The following is a 20,156-nucleotide window of genomic DNA, read 5'->3' as shown; positions in this document are numbered from 1 at the left end:
ATCATACAACGGGTGCTAGACAGAAGCCCCACAATGCACAGGGCTTCCCTTAACCCCTGACACCTGCCACTTGCCTAGACCTAAGTCCAGAGCATAACCAGCACTTGGCAATATCTCCCAATAGAGCAACAGCATGCCCGTGACCCATCCAGAGAATGGGCTGCTCTCCTATCCAGTCCTCAGAGAGCAGCTGTGTGAGAAGGTGAGACTCTTATGAACTTCATTAAGAAGCAGACTAGCCATGCCTAATGGGGCTTGTAGTCCCAGGACCAAGAGACAGAGGCTGGAGGATTGCTACAAATTCAGGGTCAGCCTGGATTACAGGAGGTGTCCGGGACAGCTGAGGTTACACAGTGAAACTCGGTGAAAGGAAGGAAGGGGAAGAGGGAGCTGGTGTGGGGGGTGGGGGTGGAGAGAGAAGGAAGGAAGAGTGAAGGGAGATGGTGTATACTAATGTTCTTGGGCTGTAAGGTAGAATCTAGCCTACATCACTAAAGCCCTCCCTCTCCCCATGACATTGGGACACAGTGGCCCCTGAACCCTTACCCACCTAAATGTGCTTCTCTCCAAAAGCAAAGCCAAGTTTGGGATCCCAGAACGAAACTCAGCAAGTTTTGACCTGTTTCAGACCTCAGGGAACCTGTCCAGAGAGATGTTCTACAGCTGCTCCGTGGTACCCTGAGCCATGTCTAAGACAGACCAGACAGGCTGAGGAGATGAAATCTTTTGAATGGATGATTTTAAGGATACAGGAAAATGACATAGTCCCTAACATCAGCTAGACTGTCTCTAGCTGACAGGAGAGGCAAGCAGAGGCCATTATATTTCTAAATGTGATAACTGGGATAGAGAGAGAACTCAGAGTGGATTGTGGGAAGGGCTGTGCATCAGTGTGGAGTCACTCGATGCCCTGGGACAACAGGTTTGAAAGGGTGAATCTGGAACTAGGATATAGCTCAGCAGTAAAGTGCTTGGCTAGCCTAAGGAAAGCCCCAGGGCCCACCAGTCTGTAGATGGGGAGAAGGAGAGAATAAAGGAGAGAGGAAGAGGGGACGGGAGTTGAAAAGAAGGAAAAAGAAGCATACAGCCTAGGAGATCAGAGGTGGCCTCTGAAGATCTAAGAAAGAAAGAGTTTTGTGGAAGACATGTATTTGAACTGGAATTTAGAGAGCGATCCAGTATGACAAACAGGGAAGCACGTCACCCAGAGGGTCCAGCTGAGCAAATGTCAGCAAGCAGAGGTGATGAGGACACCGTCATGGGCTGGGGATGTGGGGGTGGGGGGACAGAATAACACTTGGGGGCACTCATCCCAAGACAGGAGTTCATCCTGAAAGCTACCTGTACCCGTTTGCTAAATGTCGTGGAGACAATGCATTTCCTCCCACTAAAGAATGGAAGTTTATCTTCCTTCGAAAAGCAAAATAATTAATCCAAAGTACACGCTGCCTGTCGCTGGCCACGAGGAATTGATTGCTTCCCTTTCCCACTGCTATGTCCAAATATCTCACAAAAGCAACCTGATAGAGAAAGGGTGGATTCTGGCTTACCACCCGAGGGGAGCTCATCACAGTGGTGAAAGCACAGAAACGGGAGCACGCGGCAGCTGCTCATCACATCTGCAGCTGGGAAACAGCAGAAGCTGAACCCTGGTGATCAGCCTGCCTTTCCTTCAGGACTCCCACGCATAGAACACTGCCACCCACAGTAAAGGTGGCTCTTTCCACCTCAGTTTACCTTACTCAAAATTCTCTCAAAGTCCCCCCCCCCCCCGTTTTCCGGGTTCATCTCTTCAATGATTCTGAAGCCTGTGGAGCTGACTGTTAGGCACTATTAGGCAGTTGATAATCACTAATAGTCATCACAAGGACTGTCCAGACATGGATGCCTAGAAAGGGTTTACCCTTAATATGCCCCTGTTAGCCACTTTGTCCCTACTGTGCATAGAGGGGGGTTATTCACCCCAGTACCTTCATTCTGTGAGTCATGTAGTAAGACAAGATCCCCACCGATTCAGGATAAGGCACTGGGGACAAATGTCTTGGGAACTCTTATTGTCCCATGCTGCTCTTTATCCCAGGCGGGTCCAGAAATGTTCATCCCGTCTTTTGTGCGCCCATGCTTCCCACAGGGACTGATGTCAGAGGAAAGGCAGGGCGTACAGGAGACACTCTTGTTCAATCCTCCTCGCTGGAAAAACACTAAGACTCTGAAATTCGTCTTCCCCTTACTATACCAACTGCATGTAAAAACAGAGAAAGTTCAGACATGAGAAAAATACCTTCAGCACAGTTTGCCTCTTAGCTCATTTGACTGATGTCTGGCAGGATATCTTTCTTCTCTGACTCTCTTGATGGATGTGGGCATCATGGTAACTTGGGTTTTCCTTGGCAGGTTATAGATGCCCCTTCTCCACCATCAGCAATCCTCTTCCTGACTCTATGAAAGATCCAGAAAAATGAGAGTTTTGAGATTTGTGTCTTGGATAGCTTTATGGCCAACATCACTTCTCAGATGAAATGACTTCAAGAATAAATTGCTTGCTCTATGTGTATATAAGTCTGTAAATCATACTTTAGAATATCCTCAGTCACAAACAGGAGGGAGCCTATAATCACATAAACCTGAGGCAGCTTGCTCTCACAATAGCAAGGTGTGTACGGAAAGCAAAAATTCCCTCCTGAGACAGACTTCAAGGACTTGATACATGCCCTGCCTCAACTTTGACAAAACAAACTAGCTTGTTGTAAACTGACCAAGAAGCAGAAAGGAAGCCTGGTGGAGCATGCCTTTAATTCCAGAACTTGTGAGGCAGAGGCAGGTGGATCTCATTGAGTTCAAGGCTAGCCTGGTCTACAGAGTGAGTTCCAGGACAGCCAAAGCTACACAGAGAAACTTTGTCTCAAAAAGCAAACAAGAAATAAAAACAACAACAAGGAAAAGCAGACAGGAGGTTTACAAACCGTGTGACTAACAATAAACCAAGACCTACCAACACAAAAAAAAAAAAAAATTAAATCCACAGATGCCTACAATTCAACTCTAACATCTCGGGTTTTCTATCTTCACAGAATTCTCCCAAACTCTTTTGTCCTAAAAACAGAAGCTTTGACATCGATGCCATCTACAGCGTGATTGACGACGCCAAGCAGTACGTGTACATCGCCGTCACGGACTACCTGCCCATCTCCAGCACGAGCACCAAAAGGTCAGGGACTTGGCCACCTGTACTGTGGGCTGCTCAAGCCTCTGGGCTCTGAGACGCTGTGCTGCCATAGTGGACATCTGCAAACAGTCCCTCGTGCATTGCTTCCCCAAGTGGGTCCAATTTAAAGGCTTGGGGGCGGGAGCTCACTCTGCAGGAGTACCTAGCTTATCCTACAGGCGTGAGAGCAATCTCAGAAAGAAGGTTGGATAAACTTCACTCTGAAAATTACCTAATGGATGGAGCTAGAAAACGTTATTTTGAGTGAGGTAACCCAGACACAGAGACAGTTATCACATGTACTCACTCATAGGTGGTTTTTAAACATAAAGCAAAGAAAGCCAGCCTGCAAACCACAATCCCAGAGAACTTAGACAACAATGCGGATACTAAGAGAGACTTACATAGATCTAATCTACATGGGAAGTAGAAAGTAGAAAAAGACAAGATCTCCTGAGTAAATTGGGAGCACGGGGACCTTGGGGGAGGATTGAAGTGGGGAGGGTAGAGGCAGGGAAGGGAGCAGAGAAAAATGTAGAGCTCAATAAATATTTTTTAAAAGAGTCAAAAAAAAAAAAAAGAAAAAGAAAATCACCTAAATAGAAGAAGCATATCTCTCTGTGTCCTCAAGATGAGGAGGGAAAGGAATCTAAAATGCATGCTCTCAGACAGTGTACCCTTCCATAAGAGAAGAAGACTGCTTTTACAGTGGTTAACTTCTCAGTTCCTCACGGTTTGGTCACATCGTAACTTGGAAATGGTTCAGGGGCAGAACGTATGATAAAGCTTTCGGGAGAAAAATCACACATAATGTGAAACCACACCCAAGCGTTCTCTCTTTCGCTTGCTTGCAACAAAGGCACACCTTTGGGTGCTGTCGGCATTTTCAGAATTAGCTTGAGCAGGAAACACTTTCTAAAATGCGCATCTCTGACTGTGGATGAGGTCCTCCATCATTCAGAAAACTGTAGTTTCAAAATAGCCATTTAGTGAGCTTAAATGATTAAGCGTGCCATGTATCACTTGAATATTTTTCTTCTTGCCGATCCCGCATATGCATAATATGTAGCATCTTTATGCAAATGTCTGTAAGACCGCAAAAAGCCTGCCAGGAATGGGTCGCCTCATGACCGTGGGAAAGCGTTTTGAGCTATAAGAGTCATGCTATTGAAACAGAGCTACTTCAAGATATCATGCATCTTTTGAATGTTCGTGGATTTTCCCACTCATTTTCCCACCGTTCCTATGCCTCTTCTTTGTGCTCTTCTCATTCCTTGTTTATCTGACTTTAGAGTAAATTTTAGATGTCAGCGTTCCTCTCGAAACATAACACATTGTGCCTGTTTGTCTGTTACCAAGGAGAATAGAGGACCAAGTTCACGGGATTCTAGGATGATGGCTCAAGACTAGCAAAACTTTGTTTCATGGCTTCCCATAAGCAAAACTCAAGTCTTTCATTGTCAGGGTGGGGGGCCGTGGTGTGTCGTGGTACATACCTGTATTCCCAGATTTTGGGAGGCTGAGACAGGAGGGTCACAAGTTCAATATCATCCAAGGTTACAGCTTTTATATCCAATCTAGCCTACAAGGTGAAACTTTGTCTCAAAGAAACAAAAATCTTACAAGTAGGAGAAAATGTAAAGATGCTTAAAGAGCTAGAGGACAACCTAAAGGCTCGAATCTTAGTTGTTTATCATTCTGGCTGTTGTTCAAATACTTCTTGTATTGTGAGCAAAGATGCCATGATGAAACGCATTGCTTCGTGTGCTAACCTTTAAAAAAATCATTTTTTAAAAAAAAGGAAACATTTACTCACCTCAAATATAGAGGGAGTCAACAGACCAAAGAAAGTTTCCACCAAGCTCAGCTCAGCAAATAAATAAGATTTCTGGGGCTGCCTACAGGGACATGGACAGAAACAAAATAAAAATTTAAACCTATAATTTCAACTTTCTTTATTTTTAAGATTTTTTTTTATCATGTATACAGTGTTCTACCTGCCTGCAAGAAGAGGGCACAAGATCTCACTATAGATGGTAGTGAACTACCCTGTGGGTGCTGGGAATTGAACTTAAGACCTCTGAAGGAGAAACAAGTCCCAGTGCCTTTATCAATGGCTTCTCAGTCAGCCCCCATTTTCAGCCACATTCAGAGAGTCCAATTTGATCGCAAGCTCATTCAGTCCCAGTCCAGCTGGACTTGGTGAGCTCCCATTAGAACAGGCACACTGCCTCAGTGGGTGGACCAACCCCTCGTCCAGACTTCCTTGCTCATCTCCCTCCTTCTGCTCTTCAATTGGACCTTGGGAGCTCAGTCCGTTGCTCTGATGAGGGTCTCTGTCTCTATCTCCATCCGTAACCAGATGAAGATTCTATGGTGATATTGAAGATAATCATCAGTGTGATAGTGGGGCAAGGCCAGTTCAGGCACCCTCTACTCTGCTGCTGCATGTACTGGCTTTTTGGGATCCTAGTCTATTTGGATGCAAAGTTTCCTAGGCCTGGATGTAGCGGGGAGGACCTTGGACTTCCCACAGGGCAGGGTTCCCTGCCCTCTCTTAGGAGGGAGGGGGAGGAAGGAGGGTGAATGGGGGAGCAGGAAGGGAATGGGAGGAGGGGAGGAAGTGGAGATTTTTGAATGGAAAAATAAAAAATAAAAAAGACCTCTGGAGGAACAACCAGTGCTCTTAACCTCCGAGCCATCTCTCCAGCCCCTATCTTCACCTCTCTAAACAAAAGGGCACAGAAGAGAAATATGTAGCTCAAACATTCAGACTATAACTACATCCTTCTCAGTCATACAAATAAGTTTTATTTAGAAATCAAACTGATCCTAAAAAGCGGGGAGGTTCAGAAGTGAATTCTGTGTGTTTGCGGAATTAATTAATATCTTAGACTTAAAATGTAGTGGCCTCGCTGCCAAATACCTAAATGAAAGGACACCTGAGAACTCACAGACAGAGATGATCTGAACACACACCATTCGTTAGAGACAGTGTTGGGATTCCTGCCTTTCCAGCTAGCAGAGCATGAAGTGGTGATGCAAAACGCCTGCCAGGTTCAATGCTGGATTGCAGAGCCCAAGATATGGCAACAAGAAACCATTCTGGAGAGGAAGCAGCGATGAGGAACAAGGGGGTAGGGAGACTTCTCATAGAGAGTCTCATGATTTGGGGAAGGCGCTGGTGTTTGAATGAAAGGAGTAGCAGGATCACACCTGCTGTTAAGCAGCCATGTTTGTGATTATAGAGGTGAGGTTGACCGAGAAAAAGAGTTGAGGCAAGGGACCAGTTTAGAGTAGAAGGCTGAGATGAGCATTCCTGGTAGTCCCTAGAAAGTGACAGAGAGAATTCTGGTGTCACCCAGGGTTTAGGTCCTGCGAAGATCAAGAGGAAGGTGAAGGGACAAGTGCCTGCAGGTGATCATAACTGGAATTGGGTTTTCCAGGTAAAAGAGACAAGGAGGAGCTGAAGGAGCTGGGACTTCAGGGCATCATAGATCTGTAGCCCATCAAGACTAAAGGGCAGGCTTCGTGTGGTTAAGAAAGGGAGTTCTGAGGGCAGGAGGGTCATAGAGGGTGAGAGGGTCAGAGAGCAGACCCTGGAGATGCCGCGGTTATAGCACTGACAGGCTGTAGTTCATAGTAACTGTCCAAAGAGTGACTGAGCCTGGAATCTCAGCAGTATTTGAATGAGAAAGCAGAATCCCTACAAAGAAATGAGAGAAGGCATAGTTTGAGACTTAGTGAAGACAAGACAAGTGACTGACTTGTCCTAGCATAAGGAATAAGTGATACTTCTGAAATGACATGGTGGGGAATGGGTGGAACCTATGGCTACATGCTCACCTTAAGCCAAGAGACCAACTGGTCATAGAAACACATGGCAAGGGCTGAAAAGCCTTTTGGGAGAGTTGCTGTGGGAAGAGGCCTAGGTGACAGAAGAAACCGCTGGCCTGATGGAGGATTCCCAGGGTCCAGCCCAGAGGAAGGAGGGAAAGGAGCTGGGGGATGCTGGGTCTATAGAGATGGTGTTAAAGATAATATGGAAATGGGAGCATTGGACAGCTCAGATAACTAGAGCATACGTTCGTTAGAGAGTGAGGGATATTGTCAAAGAATAGAGGCTGCCATGGCATCTGGGTAGAGGCATGCAAGACACATAACTAATTCTGCCCAAAAGTAGATGCTTCCACCACACGAGGCCTGGAAAGCTTTGGAGGTCTGCTGAAAACAACCCAAGGGGGTTGGTTCATCTGAACACTAGTTCCACATAGCTTCGCCCTGTGAACCTGAGACCTTCTGTAAAGTCTATAGATAGGCCTTGTATAAGACCTGCTATAAGGAAGTCCTAGAAAAACATCACCTTTGGTACCAAACTCCAAAGACCCATGTTATCAATCTATCCTACATGTTGGTTGACATGTTACAGATTAAAGCAATGCAGAGAGGAACAGCGAAGCATTCTGTTGTCTAGTAAAATTCTTTCTCAGGTAGGTTTTCTTTTCCTTCTGCAGAACATACTGGCCGGATTTGGATGGGAAAATAAGAGAAGCATTAGTTTTGCGAAGCGTTAAAGTCCGGCTCCTCATTAGCTTCTGGAAGGAGACTGACCCCCTCACCTTTAACTTCATTTCGTCTCTTAAAGCTATTTGCACTGAAATAGCCAACTGCAGCTTGAAAGTTGTAAGTATTTTATTGCCTGGATTATTCAATAAAAAGGGCTTATTCCCTTTGCATGTCTATGAGCGATGTTGGCACACGGCACATCCAGGGGCGGGGAGGAGTCATGTAGAGGCCAGAGGTCAACGTTATATGTCCTCCTGTCTACCTTTTTAAAATGTTTGGAGACAGGATTTCTCACGAACCGGAAGCTCACTGATTTAGATAAACTAGCTAGCCTAGCTTGCCACCAAGCTACCTGTCTCTATCTACCCCCAACACCAAGGTTGCAGACAGCTTCCTGCCAAAGTTTATGTGGCTGTGAGGATTCCAAACTCTGGCTCTCACTTGTGCACAGAAAGCAAGCAGTTTACCCTCCGAGCCGTCTCCTCAGCCCCTTCAAGTACACATTTTTTTGAGCTTGTATTTGAATAATTTTATTTATATTAATAAATGCTGTATAAATTATTTGCATCAGTTTTAAAGACTATTTTAAATACTTGCCTCCAAACATTATTTTTTTCTTTTTTTTTTTTTTTTGCTTCATTCACCTGCTAATCTGATTTGTCACCTTGACAGTCGAAACCTCCACCCATATACATTAACCCTGCCCACCATCCCACTAGCCCAGACTCCTGGGCTTGCTCCTGTCTCTTGTGCATGTGCTAATCCATCTCTGGATGCCCAGAGAAAGGCAAGACAGGGAGCTGCTAGTAACCCATTTCTACTACTTTTCTCACTGCCATGACAGAATGTAGACCAGAAGCAACTGAAGGGAGGCAGGATTGATCTGAGTCCACAGTTCCATGGTGGCCAGGACTTGTGCCTTGCTGGCATGAGTTGACAGTTCGACCTGTTACATCTTGGCCAGTCAGGAAGGACAGACTTTGGGCTGTTATTAGGAACAGTATCTAACCTGTAAGTCTCACCTTTGCCCATAGACCTACTTCTTCAGGTAGGTCCTGCCTCCTCCCAAAATATCACCCCCCACTAGACTAAGTGTTCAAACATGAGCCTATGGGAGGCATTTCACACTCAAACCCTAGTCCCCATGTGATGTCAGAGACCGCTCGTTCATTCTGGCCATCCAGATCCAAAATAATCGCACAGAAACTATATTAATTGTAATACTGTTTGGCCAATAGCTTAAGCATATTGCTAGCTAGCTCTTATATCTTAAATTAACCCATCTCCATTATTTTACATTTTACCATGAGGCTCGTGGCTTACCAGTACCAGAGTGCAGGCATCTTTTTTCTCCAGCGGCTATGTCTCTTTGACTCCACCTACTCTCTCCTCCTCTATCTGCCTGGAATTCCTTCCTTTCCCTATTCTGTGCTGCAATAGACCCAGAGTAGCTGCTTTATTAACCATACAGAGGAGAATCCCACAACACCTAATTCTAATCCGGGCCTTTGTGAGTGCTGTTTTTTCTGCCTGCATCCGTCTTCCTCACCTTCAGCTGACTGATGACTGTTAATCCTTTAGCCTTTTGGCCTCAGTTTTCAAACCAAGCACCTGTGCATTCAGTGACTGTGTGCTGAGACCCCACTCTGTGATAGGCCCTGTGCTTCCTGAGGCATCTGTCAGCATGGGATGACAGAATCTCTGAGGCATCCATCTTGAATCATAGCTTCCAGCTTATTCCTGACCCTTGATATCCTAGAGACAGAGGGAGGAGTGAGAGACTTGATGGTTAGGCCTATGGGGTAAGCATCCTTTCAGCTTTTGTTCCATCACAGACGTCATTCACAGGGTGATACCACAAGGCAAGGGAGGCTTGTGTGTCCAGCAGGGCAGCTGTGTCTCACTGGGACAAAAGAAAAAGACTTACAGAATATGCTGCTCTGATAGTCTCAGCACCCATTATCTGTTTTCCTCCCTTCACTTATAGGGAACCCTAGAATTTCCATCCCTTTCTCTGTACAACTCTGTACTTAATTTTAATTTTTAAAACTGAAGCAGACACCCTGTTGTCTATGAGTTCACAAATCATTGTAAGTATTGGAAATATGGAAACAGGTTTGTGGTTATTACCAGTCATCTGTCTGACAGGCAAGATTTGAAAGTGTTTGAAATATCCAAGACAGGGTAAGGGTGCTAACTGGGATTTGAAATCAAATACTAGGACTGAACGCAGAGGTTGATACAAGGGAGCCAGGTAATGCCTGAGAGGCCCATCCAGATGTCCATTATGCCTCTTCATAGAGAAGAGAATGCTGGGGTTGCTTCAGCTCAGGGACAGCATCATCCAGAGTACTGAAATGGCACTCAGGACTCCAGGGAAGTCAGATGATGCAGAAACCAGATGTCTAGTCACTGTCTGTCCCTAATGGCTGGCCTGAAGCCAATAGAGTTCAAAATATGTGTTAAACTGTTATGCACAAATGAAGGCAGTAAAAGGCGGGGGCAGGGGGGTGATCTGGGAAAGGCAGTGGTAAGATAGGCTCTGTCACCAGTGAGGAGAGCAGAGAGCACTCAGAACACTGCCCAAGTCGTTTTTCTCCCCGGTGAGTTTCCTTATGACTATTTACAAAAGCATTGTTTATAGGAGCGTGGGGCCCATCTGAGGAGCTACACACCTGAAGGAAATGCCTCTCCCGTCCCCATCAACCACAGACTGTTGATAGTAAATCACCAGGGAAGGATGGAACCACATGACCCCCACCCCTGCTCCCATGACAGCGTGTTGATGGGCCCAGTCTTACGTGTGCGGCTTATCACAGCTTATTTTAAATCCAAAGGTGCAACAACAGCTATGTCATGTCAAAAAGCGAGGGTTTTCCGCCTCTCCCTGCTCCTTCCTCCGTTCTGATGTTCTGTGTGCCTTTGGAGGACAGAAGTTCCATCTATGGCTGGGCATTTAGGAGTCATTTTTCCTCAATACTTTGACTAATTATGAGTCTCTCTAGTAACTTCTGACCCCTACAGAAAGATGCTTTGTAGACCAAAGCTGATAGCGACGCTAATCATTGTGCATAAACATAGCTATTTAGAAGGCAATTTGACAGGAGCAGCATGCCCATTAAGCAAAATAAAGGCAATAGCTTTCCCAACAGGGCATATGCCCTCCCAAGACGTGGGCATTTGCCTAGGTTTCCCGTACCAGACATGGACTCTGTTCTGTGGACCAAGCATTGCCCAGACTTTTCTTATTGTCGTTTATGATCTGGTATCTCCTGTGATCATCATGCACCCTGGAGGTCAGTGAGTGACATTACAGGATCTTCTGTATATGAGGTTTGCAGGAGCTTGGGCCCACAGCACCGTACATCCACACCCACGATCACTCTTGGTCTCCCTTCACCCAAAGCCAGGGGTCTTCCCGCCATGCTGCTTCCTGCCCCCACAGCGTGCTTGCCTCTAAGGCTCTTGCACTCGAAATCCTATAAGAAAAGAGGAATCTGCCACAGTAGCCTCTGCAGAACCCCTTCAGTTTCACCATTTTGGACACAGATGGTCATGAATCTTGAATAAGCCACACATTAATAGCTCACCGTTGGCCATTTTGTAAAACAGAGGCCATGTATTTTTAAGTGTCAAGACGAGCATGGGTGGGAAGGAAACATGGCCCCATCATCTAGGACACAGATGGTCAGGGAGATTTTACAAGAAAAGTAGGGTATAAAACTTTGGATACCGTATGTCTGCAGGAAGCGCAGAGCCCTGACAAGGCAGTTAGATGGTTTGGGACCAGGCATGGTGCTGTGTCTCTAAGTAGATACTCTCATCACCTGCCCAGATGTGACTTGGTATCATTGAGGACATTGGGGAGAGACTGCTGCTTGCAAGATTGTCACAGCTCAGGGCTGCAGAGATGGCTCAGCAAATAAAAGCATGCATTGCTCCTGCAAAGGACCAGAGTTCAGTTCCCGGCATCCACATCAGGTGATGCAGGTGGCTTACAACTATCTATATTTCCAGTTCCAGGAATCAGACATCTTTGGCCTCTGTGGACACCTGCACTCACATGCGCATACCCACACTTCAACACACATAAATAGACACACATAACTTTTTATTTTTAATCTAAAAAATATTTTCACAGCTCTCTTGAATTACTTTATTTAATGAAGTAATTCTCTTTGGTCTCTTTGCTTCTCTCCCAGCACAGTAAGACCTCTAATGATGTCAGAGACACTGGTCTAGTTTCTGCTGTCTCAGAAAGTCTCCCTGATGAGGCTCAGAATAGATGAGCCCTTAGTGATCATCAGGTTACCCTTCCCCCAGCGTGAAGTATAAGGCTAGACCAACTCTAACCATTTCCCCAACCCAAATTAGAACTAGCAGAACCATATACATGAAGCCACCTTCCACATCTGGCCTCTGCCTCTCTTCCCTTCCAGCTCACAGAGGCCAGAGCTGAAAGACCTTCTAGGATCCATGTCCTCCACTGCAGTGGAGAACTGAGACCCTTGACCTAAACCTTCAGAGTCCTACGGGCTCATTCCCAATGGATAATTCATCCAACCCTGGCCAAATTTCAAAGGCCTGCATTCCCTGCGGGCAGGCCTCACTTCCCAAGCATCTCTATTCTGGGCCTTGGGCGAAATAGAATGCTATTAATATTATAGTTATCATCATCATCATCATCATCATCATTTCTTTGGAGTCACACTGACACAAGAATTCTATAGTTTGAATTTTGTGATTTATTATTTTTTTTAGTTGCCCATTCAAAAAGCCCGTGAACTTAGGTGTTCCAATGAAAACTATTTGTCCTTGTGGCAAAATCTCTTTTGACCATTGCAGATTCTCAGATGAATCAGTTAGTCATTGACATAATATACGCACCAGGTAAGAACAGTCATTCAGTTTGTTGGCATGCAAGACACAGAGCGCCTGGAGACTGCTTCCAGGCCAGTGTGCCCTGCTCAGTAAGACAGTGAGGATTAAACAACCTCCTTGTTCTCACCCTGTTCAGGGAAGGAATTTTGTGTTCGTTTGTTCGCTCTGCAGAGTTAATCACAGAGCTAGCTGAGCATGCTAATTCTCTTTGTTGTTGCCTATATGGATGGAGAGTAAAAATAGCTTCCTCTATACAAAGTAACAAGAGCGTCATTTTAATAACCCAATGTGAGGTCTATTGCTGATATTTGGATAATAGGCTCCTTTGTGCTTGTGAACAAGACCCAAAACAGTCTCAATTGACCTGCTTTGCTTTCTTAGCATTTTTTTCTTGTTTTTTTTGTCTTACAGAAATTTTTTGATCTGGAAAGAGAGAATGCTTGTGCAACAAAAGAACAAAAGAACCAGACCTTTCCGAAATTAAACCGCAACAAGTACATGGTAACAGACGGAGCAGCTTACATTGGTGGGTATGGGGGCTGAAAAGCTCCTCCTTGGGCATCACCCAGACAATAGGGGTCTGCTGTAGTTGTTAAAGAGGCTGTGCGGCTAAAAAGCGGGAGGGTGAAGGCCAAGAGCTTTTCAGTTAAGTAGACCTTCTCTCTACTCCATGGCTGCCAACCATGGAAGACGATTTACTGTCTGCATTCTGCACACATTCTCGGGTCCATTCGGCTCGTTTTATAAGCAAGGAGACAAAGGACTTATGAGAAGTGAGTTCTGGCATGGAACAGATACATGGACCCAAAATGCTTATTCTCTGTCTACAAGATCATGAGACATCCCATCTTGGGGCTGTGAGGAGTCGCTATAGTGTCTGGGAAACAAAGACATCCACGCCATCTTCTTGTGGTATCTCTGCTATTTCTAAATATCTAACGCGGAGCAGTTCCCTGGACCTCCCTAAATTTTAGTTTGCTGATTTGTAGATGAGGCTGGTGTCAGTCTTTAACTTCACGGAGTAATGTTTAAGTGAGAGACAGTACACACAAAGCACCTGGCACACAGGTGATGCCCAATTAATGTTAGCTGTCATTCTTAAGGCAATAAAGTTCCAAGTGCATAAATTATTATTACGTCAGTGGGATTATTCTAACTTGTCGCAGTGTGTGCGAGGCCAGGGTAAATTCCTTCACTGGAATCATCCCAGATAGAGCTGACATTGTCTATAAAAAGGAGACGCTCAAATCCTAGGGAATGGGGGTGATTATTACATCACACAGGTGAAGTGGCAGCCTCGGCAGAGAAGAAAAACATGTTTGTGGGTTGTGGGATGAATACGGAACCCTATCAGTTATTTCTACTTCCTGAAGCACTTTTACCTCATTTATTCCTGTTAGCATCGCTACCAACAGAGAGGAGAGGGTAATCCAAGTTAGAAATGAGGACATGGGGTCTGCGTCAGGATGTAACTCGGCCATGCGGGTGTCCAGAGAGGAGCTCTGTGTTCTGTCCAGACTATGGGGTCATTGCAGTCTCAGCCTGAGAATATCAGTCTCTATTTTTTCTAATTACAGCATTGCCTTCTTAAAGTTAGAGCTACATGCAGGCGAAACACTCATAAATATTAAATAAACAAATAATTATAAAAACTTTAAAGACAAGTGACAAAAAATGCCTCAGAATTGTTAACTTAAAAAAAATGGGAACTTCTGTCTAAATTATCTAAAACTTATGGATGAATCAAGACATGCACACAGTGGCTTAAGACCCAAATCAAGATATTTTATTGTAGCTTTTATTTAAAGTAAAATGCCATAGGCCCGTTCAGTGATGCCTTAACCGAAGAGGAAGACAGAACTCAATCCAAGACCAGACATGGTAGCTTATCAACTAATGTTTATTGGTCTTCAAATGGCTCACCTGATGTGCAAACATTTCTTGGGCAAATTAAAGCAGTGTTTTGGAATCAGAGAAATCTGTGTTTTTTAATTACAGCGCTGGCACAAGCTGGAAGATGGTAGCAAGTTGTGTAATCTCTTTTGAGTCTCAGTTTCCTGTCTGAGAAAGGGGGCACTAGCACCCACCCTTTGACGGTGACATGATGGTTAAGTGAGTGAGGTGATATATGAATGGCCCCACACGCTCGCTTTGGTGGGTCCGGGGTCTTAGTAAAGATTGGATTCTTGCTCGCTTCCTCATCCTGGGCTAAGATGTTATTTGGTGAGTTCGTTTTATAGACAACAGTTCTAATAAAACACTGATTCCCTAGAGAGAAGCAGAGCTCTAACAGAAAAGCACTCAAAGAACAAAAAGGGGAAATAACTGGTACCTTAAATAATGCTCAACACACTCGGAAATCTCCTGAATGGTTCCTTCGATGCTCATTGATAATGTAGAACTAAGAAAATTCCCAGGGTATGAGGTTACAGCTCCATTAGGTTAGTATGAGACTTGCAGAAGAATCTTCAGGCAGTGTCCTCTCTCTCGTTTTAAATTCTCCAGAATGTGTCTGAATTAAGCTCTGCAAATTTTTCAGGAAAGTGTCTGAGTTACGAGACAGCTAAGGAGGTTGCAGGAGGTTAATGGAAGGTGCTGGCAAGATGCCCAAGGCTGCCTACTAACAAAATGAGCTCTTTGGCACCCTTGACATCACGTATACACACAGGACACACTACATTCTGGGTATTGCAGCCTTAGCGTGCATTTGGGGGGAGGGGGAGGCTGAAAAAGTTTAAAAAGGTAACAGGTAACTTTAAAAAAAAAAAAATACAGATGCATGTATGTCACCTTGAAGGTCAGGGAAAACCCCTGTGTCAGCATGAAACGTCCCAGAGCTCTCTCGGAAAGAAGCCAACTAAAGCATTTGAAATCCACAAACACTGTGATTTTGGCTTGTTCACTGATAGCAGGAAAAAGCTCGGTTTACAGGATAACGGCCCCAAAGTCCTCACCTCTCTCCATCCTCTTTTCTCCTCCCGGGGCTTCCGCCAACACATTTGTCTGTGTCTGTTTCCCCCAGAAAATTTGATCTGCCAATGCACGTAGCAGAAATCCCAGTGTGGCTGCTATGCCCCAGGGCCTAAGCTGAGGTCATTGACCAGGATGAAGCAGTCAGTGGATGCCTTTAGGGTCAGAGGCCACATGACACGGAAGTGAAGTGCTGGCTCTGGAATTAGATTTGACTCCGAACCCCAGCTCCAGCGGTTTTCCCTGAGGCACCATTGGTTAACCATGAATATTGGGACAAGTGTAGGAACCTCTGTGAACATTTCCTTCTTCATGGTAAATTCTCCCCATCATGTAAAATAGTGTTTGTAAACACAAGCACTGTGCTTTGCCCAAAGTAGACAATAAATTATAGTTTCTTTCCTCTCAGACTCCCTTGCAGCTTGACCACAGCCCCTAATATTCCAAATTCCTGACCTTTTCTCTGCCCACAAGATACCACCCTCCTTTGGGAGTTTGGTTATCTCTTGTCCCAGTTAACCTTCAGTGTGTTTCTCATCACTCAATACGCAGCTTCTTCTTGGCATATTTAGTGAAGGATAGAAAGTCTTCTCCCCAGTGATCATGGCCTGGATGTGAAACCCTGGAGTGTACCCTCTCCTGCCTTCTGTGTTCTAATGACTGTTTCCTTCATTGATTCTTTGAAGGCAGAAACTGTCATATTCGGATTTCTATCCACATTCTTCACATCAGACCTAGTAAATATTAGGTACTCAGTAACCAAGACAGGACACAGAAGATCAGAGAAATAAACAGCACTGTCCCTTTCTAAGGACAGAGCTTGGTTTTGCCCATTTGATTCCCAAAGAAACATATATGAAAGGTTAGGGTTGCTCAGTCATTTTCTGTGCCTTTGTTTTCATGTTCTTTGACTATGAAGAGACACCATGGCCCAAGCAAATCATATAAAAGAAAACATTGAAATTGGGGGCCGGCTTACAATTCCACAGACTTAGTCTGTTATCATCACGGTGAAGAGTATAGTGGCATGCAGGTGGGTATGGTGCCGGAGAAGTAGCTGAGGGCTTTACAACGTGGTCCTCGGGCAGCAGACACAAAGAGAAAGACACTGGGCCAAGTGTGTGCTTTTAAAACCTCATAGCCCACCGCTGGTGACACACCTCCTCCAGCAAGGCCACGCCTCCTAACCCTTCCCTGGAAGCTCATCAGCTGGGGACGAAGCATGCAAATATATGAGTCTATGGGGGTCATTCTCATTCAAACCAATGTAGTCTTGAAGATGGATTACGCATTAATGGCATAGCAATTATCAACCTCTTCTGAAACAATCTCAGCCTCCAAATTCATATGATGAAGTCCCAGTTCCCTGTATGAAAGAATGTGTGAACGGAAAATCACTCCTAAACAGGATCATTATAGACATTGATCTAATGTGCTCTATGTCGTTTAAAACAAAGACAAACCACAGAGGAACGATGTATGGTGTCTCGTGCCTGTGATCCCAGCTCCAAAGGCTGAAGGAGAAGGACTGCTGTGAGTTTGAGGCTAGCCTGAACTATACAGTAACATCCTGTTTCAAAAGCAAAATCAGAAAGAGGGCTAGATAACGGCATACGTACAGGAAAGATGGTGTGGAGAGACAGGGAGAAGGAGCCACCCAGGAGATGGGGTTGGAACTCATCCCTTCCACCCTAGTAGTTTCTCTCTCCCTGTGATGGACACCGTAACCAAAAGCAATTTGGAGAGGAAAGGGTTTGTTTCAGCTTGCAGATTAAGGTTCATCATCAAGAGAAGCCAAGGCCAGAACTCAAGACAGGTGCTTGAACCAGTAACCAGAGGGCAATACTGCTTACTGTCTTGATCCCAGGTTCATGGCCAGATACCTTTCTTATCCAGTCCAGGCCCACTTTCCCAGGGAAGGGCAATGCCCACAGTGGACAGAACCCTCCTATATAACTAGCCATCGAGCAAATGCCCCATAGACGTGGCCAGAGGCCAGTCTGATGGTAGCAGTTCTTCCTAGATGTGTCAAGTCGGCAACAAAAATTAGCCATCACACTTCCCTTAGCGCTCAGAAAGAACCGACCTTAATTTTTGTCTCCAAAGTCATGAGAATACATTTCTACTATTTAAACCAACCAGTTTCTGGCATGTCCTGAAAACTATCCTGAAACACCTGGCCAAGCAGCCAGTCCCCCTGCCCTGAGGGATGCCTTCCAGTCTCCTCAGGGAGTGCAGGAGCCGCTTCCCTGACTTGGGCTTTGCCTCCATTGTGAAGTGTCTCTGCATACTAATGTTTATACATATGGATTCGATGTTGTCTCTTTGAGAAGGTGTAATTGTTCACAGGATTTTAAAGTGTATTCCTATATATTTTAAATGTTGCTGTATTTAGTGTGTCTTGTGAACGTCAATAAGAAATAACATTTACAGAAAAAGAACAGCAGATTCCTTGTTCTGAGTTTCAACTTGAGCGAGCTGAAGAAAATGCCAAAATAATATGCAAATATTAATCCACCATATGTAGGGCTTCTTGCAAGTTTTTTCTCTGGAGCTGTCATCATGATTCTGCCTCTCTCGTCATTCCTGGGTGTTTATTTTATGTTTTTTTTTATTTGAATCTGTTCTACATTTCATATAGTGGGACTTTTCCCAGTTGGTCGCACCTTCTCACCATGATTTCTTTGTTTGCAGGAAATTTTGATTGGGTAGGGAACGACTTCACCCAGAATGCTGGTACGGGCCTTGTCATCAACCAGGCGGATGCGAGAGACAACAGGAGCATCATTAAACAACTTAAAGACGTGTTTGAAAGAGACTGGTATTCGCCTTATGCCAAATCCTTACAGCCCACCAAACAGCCGAACTGTTCAAACCTGTCCAAACGCAAGTCTCCCTCCAGCCAAGCTGCCAATGACAATGCCACCGGGAGGGAGCCCCTGAGTGCATAGCTCACTGACAGACAAGCGAGGCTTCAGACCCAGTGCAGGAAGGACTGGAGCAAAGACCACGGTTTACGACATCTTTTTTTTTTTTTTTAAAGGAGAAATAAAAAAAAAGCACACTTATTAAAACTGTTCTCTGAATGACATGTAATATCTAGCTAACAACATCTTAGCACCGTATATTAAATTTAAGACTTTTCTATGAGCTCTAACAAAGAATGTCATTCTGGCGTAGGAGTTAGTTTTTAACATCTGCATACAGATTTTAAGACTTAGTTCTTGTCTTCTGTTTCTTACTGATTTTAGGACCTTTTCTGCTGGCCCAGCTGCATAGGTTTTAGCGTGAGGTGAGCCCTCTCCTTTAACATTGCTGAATTCTGGAGTTCAAGGAATGGGGGAGAAGACACAGATAGCCCCATGTTTCTTCCCTAATAACCCATCTCCAAGACCTATTGAGGCAGCTGAGCACAGACACCCCCATCTCATGCCAGCCTTCAAGACTCCTGAAAAAACACCCAGTCTTTTGTCCCCTTGTGTTCTGAACCCACAGGTTTTCTTTACTATCAGTCTGTCTTCTCCCTAAATGTTCTTGTTCCACATCTCTGTGTTCACCTCGGCACTAGTTCAAAGTGTCAGAATAGCTTTGGGAAAGGTGTGAATTCCCCAAAATGTATATAATATAGAAATATCAGTCTTTCATTTTCACCTTTCAACTACATTCTTTTTTTTTTCTTTTGGTTTTTTGAGACAGGCTTTCTCTGTGTAGCTCTGGCTATTCCGGAACTTGCTCTATAGACCAGGCTCACCTCAAACTCACTGAGATTTCCCTGCCTCTGCCTCCCAAGTACTGGGATTAAAGGTGTGTGCCACCACTACCCAGTCTTCAACTATTCTTTTTCCCCTCCCTAAGTGATTATTTAATTTTAAAAACCAAAGTCAGCTCTCTCTCTCTCTCACTCTCTTTCATATATATTCATATATATACATATATATGTGTGTATATATATATATATACACTTTCCTCAAGCTCAGAAAGATGAAGTGCCCCTGCTAATATTCAGCAAGCCATTAAGTCTGCATTTTGAGAACAAAACTATTTCACATTTGTGTTTGGTTAACAGTATTATAAAGGAAAGGTCTCTATGCGTCGGTGGATTTTAATTTATTTAGAATTATTATGCTGTTAAGAGTATGCCAGCAAATGTTTATAGAGCTATTTAATATACCTTCTGCTATTTAATATACCAAATGCTTTTCAGACAAATGCAATTTAAATACTGTGCTTAACATATTTTACTAAGAAACAGAAATATTGGATTATTGTTCTATAACGTCATTGTGTGTTGTTGTTTTATATCTCTAAAATATATAATCCTGTATTAATGGAGACTGTTGCTACATGAGAGAGGTGTGACCTCTTCAGAGCCCAGAGCAAGTGGCCAAGATGCCCATACCCAGTATGGCTCCTGCCACCAAGCTCAGAATAGAGTCCTTCGCTCTTCGGCCTCGGGTTTCTATAGTCAGTGTAGAGACAGTAATACTCACCTACCTCGCAAGGATATTGTCATGGTAGGCGATATTTCTAAGTT

General features: G+C 44.5%; 1 protein-coding gene across 3 annotated transcripts in view; it reads left to right on the top strand.

The window, feature by feature from the left end:
- Positions 1–19,903, top strand: part of Pld5 (phospholipase D family member 5) — a 286,884-nt gene extending 266,981 nt beyond the window's left edge. For all 3 annotated transcript variants that reach the window (XM_050142885.1, XM_050142886.1, XM_050142887.1), the window contains 4 exons: positions 3,072–3,208; positions 7,720–7,888; positions 13,064–13,178; positions 18,317–19,903. In XM_050142885.1, coding sequence (XP_049998842.1) covers positions 3,072–3,208; positions 7,720–7,888; positions 13,064–13,178; positions 18,317–18,573 — 678 coding nt within the window. In that variant the 3' untranslated portion in view covers positions 18,574–19,903. The remainder of the gene's footprint in view (positions 1–3,071; positions 3,209–7,719; positions 7,889–13,063; positions 13,179–18,316) is intronic.
- The last annotated feature ends 253 nt before the right edge of the window (positions 19,904–20,156 follow it).

Source organism: Alexandromys fortis, unplaced genomic scaffold (assembly GCF_014885135.2).
Source record: "Alexandromys fortis isolate MF-2015 unplaced genomic scaffold, M_Fortis_MF-2015_v1.1 scaffold_51, whole genome shotgun sequence".
NCBI classification, from domain to species: domain Eukaryota; kingdom Metazoa; phylum Chordata; class Mammalia; order Rodentia; family Cricetidae; genus Alexandromys; species Alexandromys fortis.
The sequence above is the reverse complement of the archived record's forward strand: the minus strand, read 5'-3'. Positions and strand labels throughout refer to the sequence as shown.